Here is a 13,691-nt window from a genome sequence, read left to right as displayed (position 1 = left end):
CCACATATAACCCTGAGATTTGTTTTCTTGAAGGCATACTCAATAAATCCAATAGCCATAACAGAATCAATGAAAGACCGCACCAATAGTACAGACAACTAATGTGCAAAAGACAACAAACTGTGCAAATACAAAAAGAATAATAATTATAAATAAGCAATAAATAGAGAACATTAGGTGAAGAGTCCTTGGAAGTAAGCCGTAATGTGTGGGAACAGTTCAGTAAAGAGGCAAGTGAAGTTATCCCCTTTGTTTCAAGCCTGATTGTTGAGGGATAATAACCGTTCCTGAGCCTGGTGATGTGAGTCCTGAGGCTCCTGTAGCTTCTTCCTTATGGCAGCAGTGAGAAGAGAGCATTGACCTAGTTGATAGGAGTCCTTGATGATGGATGCTGTTCTCCTGTGGAAGCCCTCCATGTAGATGTGCACAACGGTGAGGAGGGCTTTTCCCATGATGAAGTGGGTAGTATGAACAACTTTTTATACGACTTTTCATTCAAGGGCATTGGTGATTCCATACTAGGCTGTGATGCAGCCAGTCAATATACTCTCCACCCCTCATCTATAGAAGTTCTTCAAATTCTAGATGTCATGCTAATCTCTGCAAATTTCTAAGGAAGTAGAGCCACTGCTATGTTTTATTCATAATTGCACTTATGGGTCCTCTGGAATGATAACACCAAGGAATTTAAAGTTGCTGACCCTCTTCACTTCTGATTCCCAGTTGAGGACTGGCTCATGGACATCCGGTTTCATGTGTCAATAATCAGTTCTTTGGTCTTGCTGACATTGAATAAGAGGTTGTTGTTCTGGCACCACTCAAGATTTTCAATTACCCTTCTATCTGCTGATTTGGCCAACAACAGTGGAGTCATCAGCAAACTTAAATATGGTTTTGGAGCTGTGCTTAGTTACACAGTCATAGGTGTAATGACAGCCTTGTGGTGCACCTGTGTTGATGGAGACTGGAGGAGTTGTTGCTGGCAATCCACACTGACTGGGTCTGCAAGTGAGGAAATCAAGGATCCAATTACCGAGCACTTTAAATCTAATCTAGTCATATATTATTAAAATTGTTTAGACACATGAATAAGCAGAGAATAGAGGAATACAGACCACATGCAGACAGATGGGATTAGTCAGATTGGCATCATGGTCACTACAGACATAGTGAACTGAAGTGTTTGTCCCTGTGCTGTACCTTGTACTACCTCAACACACTGTCATAATGAAATGACCTCCTGGGGACAATGTGCAAGACAAGTTTTCCCTGTACCTCAGTATATATGACATTTACAGATTCACTGACCTGCGTAAATCTTTCCAGTTTGATGTCTGTCCTACAACAGGGCAACTGAGCACAATACCTCAAGTGCAGTCTCACCAGCATCTTGTACTATAGTATAGTAAAGGAACAGGTCCTCTGGCCCACAATATTGCCCACTAATTAAATTAGTAATCAAATGCCCAAGTAATCCCTTCTGTCTATAGGGTGCCTACATCCTTCCATTTCCCACACATTCATATGCTCACCTTACAGCCGCTTGAACAGCGGTTTGTCTCCACTTCCACCCAGGCATATTCCAGGCACCCACCATTCATGTTTCTCCTTTGAACTTAACTCTTCTGACCTTAAAGGCATACGTTCTTTATCAAACATTTTAACATTAGAAAAAAGATACTGGCAACATACTCTTTCTACATCTCTCATACTCTTATAAACCTCTATCAGATCTCCCCTCAGCTTCCATCACTCCAGAGAAAACAACTCAAGTCTGTTCAACCTCTCATTATAGCACATGCCCTCCAATCCAGAAAGCATCCTGGTAAACCTCTTTTGCACCGTCTATATGGCCTCAACAACCTTCCTAAAACGGGGCAACTAGAATTGAATGCAATACTCCAGATGCAGCTTAGCTAGAATTTTATAAAGCTGTAACTAACTTCCGGACTCTTGAACTCAATTCCTTGACTAGAAAAGGCAAGCACGACACATGCCTGCTTTACCACTCTATTAACTTATATAGGCGATTTCAGGCAGTTATGAATTTGGATGCCAAGATCCCTCTGCTTATCAACACTATTAAGAGTCTTGATGTTAACAGCATATTGCTTTTACATTTGATCTCCCAAGGTGCAATATTTCACCATTGGTTGGGTTAAATTACATCACGCATTACTCCAACTGATCTATATCCCACTGCATTCCTTCACTAGTCTTCTACACTATACAAAACAACACTAATCTTTGTATTACCCGCAAACTTACTAACTCTCCCATCTATATTTTCATTCTGTCATTTATATCACAAGCATAGGTCCCAGTACAGATACCTGTGGTACATTCTGGCTGACCTCCAGCCAGAATAAGCCCCATCTATCAATACCTATCTTCAATGCACAAGCCAATTGTGAAACTAAACAGCCAATTCATTGTGGATCCCAGGCATCATAACCTTCAGAATAAGCCTCCCATAAAGGACCTTGTCAAATGCCTTACTAAAATCCATATACAGACAGACATACTTTATTGATCCCGAGGGAAATTGGGTTTCGTTACAGCCGCACCAAGAATAGTGTAGAAATATAGCAATATAAAACCATAAATAATTAAATAATAAGTTAATCATGCCAAGTGGAAATAAGTCCAGGACCAGCCTATTGGCTCAGGGTGTCTGACACTCCGAGGGAGGAGTTGTAAAGTTTGATGGCCACAGGCAGGAATGACTTCCTATGATGCTCAGTGTTGCATCTCGGTGGAATGAGTCTCTGGCTGAATGTACTCCTGTGCCTAACCAGTATATTATGGAGTGGATGGGAGTCATTGTCCAAGATGGCACGCAACTTGGACAGCATCCTCTTTTCAGACACCACCAACAGAGTCCAGTTCCACCCCCATAACATCACTGGCCTTACGAATGAGTTTGTTGATTCTGTTGGTGTCTGCTACCCTCAGCCTGCTGCCCCAGCACACAACAGCAAACATGATAGCACTGGCCACCACAGCCTCGTAGAACATCCTCAGGCAGATGTTAAAGGACCTCAGTCTCCTCAGGAAATAGAGATGGCTCTGACCCTTCTTGTAGACAGCCTCAGTGTTCTTTGACCAGTCCAGTTTATTGTCAATTCGTATCCCCAGGTATTTGTAATCCTCCACCATGTCCACACTGACCCCTTGGATGGAAACAGGGGTCCCTGGTGCCTTAGCCCTCCTCAAGTCCACCACCAGCTCCTCAGTCTTTTTCACATTAAGCTGCAGATGATTCTGCTCACACCATGTGATAAAAGTTTCCCACTGTAGCCCTGTACTCAGCCTCATCTCCCTTGCTGATGCATCCAACTATGGCAGAGTCATCAGAAAACTTCTGAAGATGGCAAGACTCTGTGCAGTAGTTGAAGTCCGAGGTGTAGGTGGTGAAGAGAAAGGGAGACAGGGCAGCTCTACCTTCATCAAACATCTTCGTCGCCTTCTTGAAAGACTCAAATCAAGCTAGTAACACACAATTGTCCTGCAAAAAAACTGTGCCGACTGTTCCTAATTAGGACAAGTTTTCCAATTGCTCATGAATCCTATTCCCCTAAATCCTCTTCAGTAATTTCCCTACCATTGATGTGATACTCACTGTCTATAGTTTCCAGGATTATCTCTATTTCCCTTCTTGAATAATATAAAAACATTATCTGCTTGCCAGTCCTCCAGGGCTTTGCTTGCCTGTAGCTAGAGAGAACATGTATATACTAGTCAAGGAACCAGCAATTCCATTTCTTGGCTCTCTCAATAACCTAGGGTACACCCCATCAAGTCCTGGGACATCCATCATAATATCCAAGAGACCACATACTACTTCCTTTATCTTGAATGCCAAAGCAAATTAGCATGATCCACAGTAATCTCCTTATCCTCCACAATGTGCTCACTTGGGACCTCACCCATATCCTCCACCTCCAAGCACGTGTTCCCTATACTCAGTGCCCTGACTAAACAAGGCCAGCATGCTAAATGTCTTCTTTGCCAACTTGTCTGGCCATGATGTCAGTTACAGCAAACGATATTCTTATACTTCTAGATCCCCTGTCTACAACACTCCCTAGGGCCTGACCATTCAATGAGCGAGTCCTAGTCTGGTTTGAATTCCCAAAATGCCACACTTCACACATATCATTTGCCAATCTTTGGCCCACTTATCTAGCTGATCAAGATGCCCCTGTAATTTTTGATCATCTTCTTCACTAACTATTTTAGTATCACCTGTGAACTTACTAACTACGCTTTGCAAATTCACATCAATAGCCTTTACATAATAATGTATGACAAAGGTTCCAGCGCTGACCCCATGGCACTTCAGTTACAGGCCTCCAATCCAAGAAAGAACTTCCAATGATCACTCTCTACATCAAGTCAATTCTCTCTCTACCCTCCCCTCCCCTTCCTAGATCCCATTTGATATAATCTTCCAGAGTAGCCTGTAATATGGGACCCTGTCAAAGGCCTTGCTTGAATCCAAATTTTAAAAAATCTAGGACTGGAGTTTTAGTTTTTGATTAATCATAAGGATTTGAGCAATTTCTTCATTCAGATTATTGTAAATCATTGTAAACTTTATTCCAGACAACTGTGGAAGCCAAGTCATTGAGCATATTCAAGGCCAATAAGGGAATGAAGGGCTAAGGGGAAAAGCAGACGAAATCATAATAGACATTAAATCATAATTAAATATTATTAGCCAATTAATAATTTAACATCTATATCCAGTCTACACTTATCACCAGTCATGATCAGGAAGTCAGCAGGAACCGAATGGGGTACTAACCTATGATCATCTAGCCGTGCACTATGTTTCTCAGTCATCGAATATTGCGCACCCACCTGGGAGAGAAGTTTTCACACAAGAATCATCGATACTTCTATGAAAATAATCTCAGGAACTCTAAAATCCACACCTGGCCAAAGGATCCCAACAATGAGTGCAGCAGCACCCCCGGAGTGTAGAAGAGCAGATTCAGCAAAATTCCACAAGCATATCCAAAATATGCCCTGCAAAATTCCAGTTCATAAATTCATCGAAAAAGCTCCTCCAACTTCCCTACTCAAATCCTGAAAACCTTTCTACAACTTGAAAAACCTCGACTCCTATGACAAACACACAGAATGGCACTAATACTGGCATACCAACATGCCATCCCACACCTCCCCCCCCCCCCACCAGAGATCTGATCGACAAACCCACCTCACTCCAGAGAAAACTGGACAGCTGCAAATAGACTCTGAAGTCGACAGGCCAAAAGATATTATACCAATGGGGCGCCCGACAAACCACAGCTTGTCTCTGTGGTGTCCCAACCCAGGGCATCCTCCACCTGGTCCAAACGTGCCCTTTCAGCAAGATCCGAGACAGTCGCCGCGGCCCATCGAAGAAGCCATGAGCTGGAGGAGTGGCTTGACAAAAAACAACCAGAAGTGTGAGGAGAACAACACCTGCCATACAAAACCACAAAACTGGCTGATACACAGGAAGTTTATTTAAATAATACTCTTAATTTGACCATATTTATCATTTTTTAAATTTTTGAACCCTTCTTTACAACTTTAAAATATTTCTTGCATTAACCTGCTGTCAAATGACTTCATTAAAGTCCATTCTTGTGTGATATGAAGTCAATATTTGACAATGTCCTTGTGAATCACCTTTGGGAAGCTGCTTACTACACAAAAAGGTACAAGGGATTACTAACCTCAATCCTACTCCTGTACTTATAAAATCTATTACAAAAAAATCCAGTAGTGCTTTTTGTAAATATGACTAGCACACCAATTTTAATAGTACATGGGCCTTTATTGCAAGAAGAATAAAGTCCAAAAAGATACATTATTTCAATTCAACATTGTTTTGGCAAAACTACACCGAGCAAAATGGATTAAATTGTGTTTTTGATCAACACAAAAATGCTGGAGGAACTCAGCAACTCAGGGATCATCCATGGAGGGAAATAAACAGACATTTCAAACCCAGGCCCTTTATCAGGACTGGAAAGGAAGGGGGCGGAAGCCAGAATTAAAAAGTCAGGGAGGGAGAATAAATATTTTTTGTCTCTTTACCCAAGAAAACATAAATTTGTTTTGGCGCAACATATATGGACTAGATTGATTATGAGAAGAGAGAATTTATCATAATTTTCATATTTAAAAAAATGGTGTGGGTGGACTTTCAACTCAAGTTTATCCACAGCAGATGTTTAATTAGATGATGGTGGATCTCACTTTGTTCAGCTCCACTTTCCCACCTGTTCCCAGAACTCCTTATTCCAACATAGTCCAGAGTCTTGCCATCTTCAGAAGTTTTCTGATGACTCTGCCATAATTGGATGCATCAGCAAGGGAGATGAGGCTGAGTACAGGGCTACAGTGGGAAATTTGTCACATGGTGTGAGCAGAGTCATCTGCAGCTTAATGTGAAAAAGACTAAGGAGCTGGTGGTGGACTTGAGGAGGGCTAAGGCACCGGTGACCCCTGTTTCCATCCAAGGGGTCAGTGTGGACATGGTGGAGGATTACAAATACCTGGGGATACGAATTGACAATAAACTGGACTGGTCAAAGAACACTGAGGCTGTCTACAAGAAGGGTCAGAGCCATCTCCATTTCCTGAGGAGACTGAGGTCCTTTAACATCTGCCGGACGATGCTGAGGATGTTCTACGACTCTGTGGTGGTCAGTGCTTTCACGTTTGCTGTTGTGTGCTGGAGCAGCAGGCTGAGGGTAGCAGATGCCAACAGAATCAACAAACTTATTCGTAAGGCTAGTGATGTTGTGGGGGTGGAACTGGACTCTCTGACAGTGGTGTCTGAAAAGAGGATGCTGTCCAAGTTGCATGCCATCTTGGACAATGACTCCCATCCACTCCATAATGTACTGGCTAGGCACAGGAGTACATTCAGCCAGAGACTCATTCCACCAAGATGCAACACTGAGCATCATAAGAAGTCATTCCTGCCTGTGGCCATCAAACTTTACAATTCCTCCCTCGGAATGTCAGACACCCTGAGCCAATAGGCTGGTCCTGGACTTATTTCCATTTGGCATTATTTACTTATTATTATTTATGGTTTTATATTGCTATATTTCTACACTATTCTTGGTTGGTGCGACTGTACAAAACCCAATTTCCCTCAGGATCAATAAAGTATGTCTGTCTCAAATTCTCTACAGTAAAGAATTCCACCCTTGGAAATGAAATCTGCATTTCTGTCAATGCTTCTCTAACTATGGGGAGAAATAACTCCTTGACATCAGTCAAATGAGACAGAGTAAAACAGGCATTCAGCTAAGCGGTGAGAAATCCAAGATGGATTGAGAGCTGCTGTTTCCTCTAGCAGGAGAGCCTCAAATTAGGAAACAGGGTTTCAGGATAATAGTTCAATAACTGAACCAACTTGGAACTACTTTATTAAACTCTGGAGTTTATTCTTTATCCAGTTTTAGATTCTCAAATGTTCAGAATATTGCAGACCCAAGTCAATTTTGAGACTCTGTAGGGGTGGAAGGAAATCAGACAGGAATATGGTGTATTATCATAAGTGGCTGAAGAAGTTGGATCTATACTCCTTGAAGCTGAGAAGAATGAGGAGTGATCTTATTGTAATATACAAAATACAATGTCCCTAATGGGAGAATTTCAAACCAGGAGGCATAGTTACAAGACAAGACAGTCAGTTAAAACTGAGGTGTGTGGAGATTTCTTTTCACAGAGTAGTGAATCCCCAGAACTCCCAATGCCAAAGGGATGTGGAGGCTAGATTTTTAAAGACATAGATAAACTTTGGCAAGATCAGGGCCTTGAGGGTAATAATGAACTATCACAGAAAGGAGATGAAGTATGGGAGATCTCAGCCATATTCATAATCAAATCTCAGCATCACACCAGGCTTGAGGAAGCCAGTAGCCTACTTCTGCAGAATCAGGTTTAATATCACCGGCATATGTCGTAGAATTTCTTAACTTTGGGGCAGCAGTACAATATATGATAAATATAGAAAAACACAAGTGTGTGTGTGTGTGTGTGTGTGTGTGTGTGTGTGTGTGTGTGTGTGTGTGTGTGTGTGTGTGTGTGTGTGTGAGAGTGTGTGTGTAATTAAATAAGTAGTGCAAAAACAAAAATAAAAAATAGTGAGGTAGTGTCCATGGGTTCAGTGTCCTTTTAGAAATCGAATGGACGAGTGGAAAAAAACTGTTCCTGAATCACTGTGAGTGCATGCTTTCAAGCTTTTGTAACTTCTTCCTGACAGTGACAATGAGAAGAGGATTCTTAATGATTGACACCTCTTTCCTGAGGCACCGCTCCTTTAAAATGTCTTGGATGACATACAGGCTGGTGTCCATGATGGAGCTAATTTTACAACTTTCCCAACTTACTTTGATCCTGTGCAGTAGCCCCCCCCCACCCCCATATCTCTTACCAGCTGGCGATGTAGTCTGTCAGAATGCACCAAGTCAACGTATTGAATAGTAGAATAGTGTACAAAGACAGTATAGCCTTCTCCAAGTATTTCTGAAAAGGTTTATTAATAAATAGTACAATAAAAATGTCAGACCTGCACAAAGCAAGGCCTACTGATGATTCATGGTCTCACAAATGCTTCTATGATTTGGATTATTTACAGTAGACATTTCAACCAACAATGTCACCTCAAACCCATTCAAATTCATCGAAAAAATAAGTAAACCAACGTCAATACCCTCCCCCAGCTAACATTCCATAACTTAAGTTCCAGTTACTATCAAATTGGCAACAGAAGCTAACTCCAGAAACAGACAACTATATACCCAACTAGATAAAGCAGATGCTGGAAATCCAAAGCAACAGACACAAAATGCTGGAGTAACTCAGCAAGCCGGCAGCATCTAAGGATATGAACAGATAGTCGACGTTTCGGGCCGAGACCCTTCTTCAGGACTGAGTCGGTATATACTGAACTACCAGGTGTTCAGATTCAAGTTCATTGGCCTTGTCATATATACTCAAGATATAAGTGACAAGACAACCAACACTTTGCAGCAACAACACAATCGTTTTCATAACATAAAATTAACATAGGTAGACAGAGGAAACAATTCACTGATGCGCTCACAGTCTCCCTGAAGACTCATTGACTCCTGGCTCGAGTTAGAGGAAGATCATTCCAAACGGTACATAAAACTCTGGCTCAAAAGTGGCCTTTATCAATCACCCAGAAATGGAGTATTCCTCACCCGGGAAGGGCTGCCTGACCACCCGCCCCGTTAGGGGAGTTTACATTGCCAAAGCCGGCCGGTGCCTGAACCCCATTACAACATGCTGCACGGATGATCGCTCACCAGGGAAGCTCGTACGCAGCACCACCGGTGGATGAAGTTCGAGCCGCAGAGCTCCCGCTCCCGCTCGCCTCGGGCTCCGGCTCCGGCTCCCGCCCGTGCCCATTACCAACTCCCGGCTCCGCACCGTTCGCCGTCTCCATGTCGACAGTTCCCGCGCAACGTGCGTTACGTCACCACGGCATGGGCGTCACTGTTTCGGGAAATACGTAACAGAGCGCGTGATTAGTTGTATTTAACTGAAACAGACTCTTTAGATATACATCAACAATGACTATATTTTATACCTTGAGTTCTCATATTTTACGTTAATCCTGTTTCATCGGATTGCTCCTGCTTTAGGAGGCGCGGTTTACGCCAGTTTTTTTTTAATCAACGATACCTCAGCGCAGCGTCAAGAGTATCCCCGCGTCTCTCTGTGCGGGAGAGACCTCCAGCGCCAGGGCGCCGGGCGCGCGCGTCCACGGCGGGGGCGAGCGCGAGCGGCGGCGGGGCGGTTGGAGTCTCAGGCGGAAGGTCTGGCGAGGCACTGAGTACGGGCTCGTCGCTCCTCTTCCGTCGTTCCGCTGGCTTTACTCTCTTCTCGCCTCGGTCGGCTCCCGCCTGTTTTAGTTCCCAGCATGTTTACCGTTGTAGTCTGGCGCTGCCGATGAAACGAAGTAAGGAAAAGTTTTGGGAGAGGAACGCAGGAAAGCTCTGTGGGTAAGGAAGTAGCTGACACTATACTAGTACTGTATTAGTATTAATATGTGTGCTTTAATGGTGTACGTGCCACAGAGAGAGGCTAACCTGCACTGGAGTTTACCTAAAACATACCTCTCTCCTTTCCAAATACCAGCCATACTGTCAAAACACGCCTTAACTTAATTCCCTAATACCTTCTCCTTGCTAAAACTTGAATTAGCGTTCAGCCTACTGTACATTTTGTAAATATAACATTTGAGTTTAGTATTGCTATTATTCTAAGTAAAGAATAATGTGGTCGATGATGTTTCCTCTTTGTATAGTGAATTGTTGGAACTCTGAAGATAGTTGCTGCCAGTTGAGTTAAAGATATATTTCCGGGTATTTCTTGACTATGAGTATTTAACATAACAAGAGTAAAAGTCTTCATGTTTGGTTTGGAAGGTGTACTCTAAACCCTGACGGAAGTTAAATCTGTTTGGCAAGTTGTCGGCTTTTATTTGGTGCTAATCTTTTCAGCTGAATTGTCAGTAAGCCTTACCTTATTGAAGGGTTGTGTTGTGTTTAAAATTAATGTATTTCGTAATAAAAAGTAAACTTAAGGGGGAAGTATTTTGTAGTGTATGATAGATGAGTTTTTCCTTGGTTAAATTAACCTGTTTTAGATGTTTAAATTTATTCCACCCAACAGTTGTTACAATAGGTGGTTTGTTTTTGCAATTCAATGTCTATAAATACAATTGCATTACCAAGGGAATCTAACAAGTGAGATGGCCTGCTACATAAACAAATACAAGATGCACAAAATGTTGCCTTCATGCTTCAGTAGTTAGGTTGATTTACTACAGGAATCACATTATTTTGAAAATTTTCATGTTATGAATTTCTTCCATCTTATTTTCAAAATGTATTGCATTGATCCTTTTAACAGATCAGTACGATGCAATTTTAACTTAAGACTTATTTACTTCTCATTACGCTACTGGCATTTAAGACAGTAATAAAGGTCTTCAATCTCTGGTGGTGTTCATCATGCCAGTAGCTTCCACTCAGTTTTGACTACTGTCAGTGTAATGGACTGCTCTGTTGATCAGAGACAAACAGTTTGAGTGTCCAGGTAATGAAGTGCTAAGCATATAAATACAACAAAATAACTTCAGCCTAAGTTATTAACAAAAAATAGAAAACACAAAATAATTCGTAGTAAGTTACGAAGATTTCGGGGATCATGGTTCGTAGTCTGCATTTGATTGTTGCTATTGTTGGGAGATTTGATTTGTTGCTGTTGTCAGGGAACTTGATTGTCGCTGTTGTCGGGAGAGCTCCGAATTTTGATTCGAAGATTCAATCCATTTTATTGTCCAAGTATATACAAAGCAGCTCTGATATTTGTCTTCTCCAGATAGCAGTGAAATACAGAAAGACCATGGGGGCTGATGAAAGAAAAGACATCAACTCCACTCCCCCCCCCCACCCCACCCCAACCGGCATGAAAAAGAAAAGAAACAAAATTCACAGACCCCAAAAATCCCCCATCCCCTTCCCATGCAGAAAGAGAACAGCAACAATAACATCAAATACCCCACCCTCCCCTGCAGAAAAAACAGCAACAATAACGATCCCTGACACAGAAAAGAACAGCAACAGTAGCATCAAAGCTCCCGCCTGCCAATCAGCCATGAGAAAGAAAACACTGAAAAGCTGAAGCAAACCAATATAAAGTACAGTCCAATGATCACATAAATCTCAGAATATCCAAAACAGCTTTTCGTCAGCATACAAGGACCATCGCTGCATTTATCTTGGTCTTTCAGGTTTCCTTATTGCTTCAAGATGGACTTGTTCATAACCTTGTACCCTGTCTCTGGTTTTTTCCATGAGCCAGCTCGTATTCTCGGACCTTTTCGACAACCCCCACCGATCTCCACGAGATAGCTCTCCAGACACAAGAGTGCTGGATCCTTCAATGGAGTTCCAATCTGTATGTCACCAGCTCCAACAGCTTCTGTAACACAAACAAGAAGAAAAGGACAAGCAGAAGGTGTAGAAAAAGTGACATAATTGGAGAGATTTGCTGTCTGGAGAGAGGTTGCCTGAGGAATCATAGTTCGCTGGCGCCATCTTGACCAGAAGTTTTGACTCATGAAATCAACTGGGTTCTAGGCAAGATGATCATGATTCTTCAGTCTAGGTGCAGTCCTAAGATCTCAGTGAAAGACCCCTCAAGCAGGGGTGCAATCCATAAGCACTAAGAGACATGCAGAGACAGGATGAACACTTTTGTCTTTTGTTTTCATGCCACTAGTGCCTTGAGGCCAAGAGAGAGTACAGTATTAGCAAGTATTTTGTAACAAGCCTACAGTGTTTAACTTGTACAAACACCTTACATGCTGCGAGCAGAAAATTCATGGGCTCACTGAGCAAGTGGCAATTACGCTATTTGAGAGTGGGGGCTAGACATCACCATGCTAGACATGTGACATCACATGTTAGACATCACAAGCGAGTTTCTCTGCAATTTAGTTAAATTGTCACATTGTGAATCATCTTTCAATTGGGTGTCAACATGGTAAATTGTAATAGTAACATGCACTGATTGGTTCCAAATGTCTTTCCATATCTCTGTTCCCCATAAAGAACATCCCATAATGGTATTGGACTGCTAGTTCCATCAGGGCAACTGGACAGCAAGTCCGTTAGCAGCAGCCCAGGAATCGGTATAAATATGAGCTTCGGTTTGTGCATGATGGCAGTATGAACTGCTAAAGGCTCTGCATATTGACTCGGCCAATCAGAGCCTTCCTTCTTCAGCACTTGTTGGGTGAGAAGGTTAATGGTAGCAGCCTTTCAAACATGACGACCACTCGTCCATGTCCCAGAGCCATTGGTGAAGAAGGAGTGCTGTTGCTGAGCAGAAGACAAGATTAAAGTGAATTCCCCACACAACAGATGAGGCTTCGCCTGGAGTAACTTCAGGTGTGAGTGACATAGCCTGAGTCAAACCAGTTCACATACTTTACAAATTCTGTCCAGTGCCTTTGCGTGTTCAGAATTATGCTACTTCCAGTTGACGACTGAACTCTGTTGTGCACGCCCTACCTTATAGGCAAGTGTGTCAGAGAATGCCAATCTCATAATAGGAAAGTCAAGTTGGGAGAAGGATGAGATGATCCCCTGTGTGTGTTTTAGTCTCTGTTAGAGCTCAGTAACAGGCAAAAAGCTGTTTCTTTAATGCAGTGTATCTGGTGGCAGCTTCAGGAAACTTTCAGGACCAGAAACCCAGAGGTATTTTACTTCCTCCATACTTCTACCACAGACTCCAAACTGTCACATTATCTTTAACAGAAACTTGTAGTTCAAAGAAGATGCCCTCTGCACAACAAGATGTGTAATGCTGGGGTGATGGCCTACTTTGCAGCTTCAGTAGCTGATTGTTGCTTGGGGCCCCATATAAAAATAAATTTCTTTCTGGTCACAGCGTACAGGGCTCAAAAAGGCATAGTCAAATGGGATATGTGGTGCCGCCTGTTTCCCAAGAGGCCAGCAAAGCATTGGGCTTCTTGTTTTGTCATAGAGGTGCTATGTCTGGATTTTATTTCTGACCTTATCTGGAATTATCCTATCGTCCTTAGTCCATTGTATTCTCAGAAAATGAACAGT

The 13,691-nt window shown here is 42.4% G+C and overlaps 2 protein-coding genes across 3 annotated transcripts in view; one reads left to right on the top strand and one right to left on the bottom strand.

Annotated features, from left to right (window-relative positions):
* Nucleotides 1–9,766, bottom strand: part of rfc2 (replication factor C (activator 1) 2) — a 60,747-nt gene extending 50,981 nt beyond the window's left edge. The window contains exons 1-2 of the mRNA XM_073053812.1: nt 9,635–9,766; nt 9,351–9,540 (exon numbers count right to left, since the gene is read on the bottom strand). Of these exons, the coding sequence (XP_072909913.1) occupies nt 9,351–9,490 (140 nt within the window). The 5' untranslated portion in view covers nt 9,491–9,540; nt 9,635–9,766. The remainder of the gene's footprint in view (nt 1–9,350; nt 9,541–9,634) is intronic.
* A 63-nt stretch (nt 9,767–9,829) lies between these two features.
* The window catches only part of rffl (ring finger and FYVE-like domain containing E3 ubiquitin protein ligase), a 48,386-nt gene continuing 44,524 nt past the window's right edge, over nt 9,830–13,691 (top strand). For both annotated transcript variants that reach the window (XM_073053815.1, XM_073053814.1), the window contains exon 1: nt 9,830–10,049. The gene's annotated coding sequence lies outside the window, so the exon portion shown is untranslated. The remainder of the gene's footprint in view (nt 10,050–13,691) is intronic.

The sequence above is a fragment of the Hemitrygon akajei genome, chromosome 8 (assembly GCF_048418815.1).
Source record: "Hemitrygon akajei chromosome 8, sHemAka1.3, whole genome shotgun sequence".
Taxonomy (NCBI): Eukaryota; Metazoa; Chordata; class Chondrichthyes; order Myliobatiformes; family Dasyatidae; genus Hemitrygon; species Hemitrygon akajei.
The sequence above is the reverse complement of the archived record's forward strand: the minus strand, read 5'-3'. Positions and strand labels throughout refer to the sequence as shown.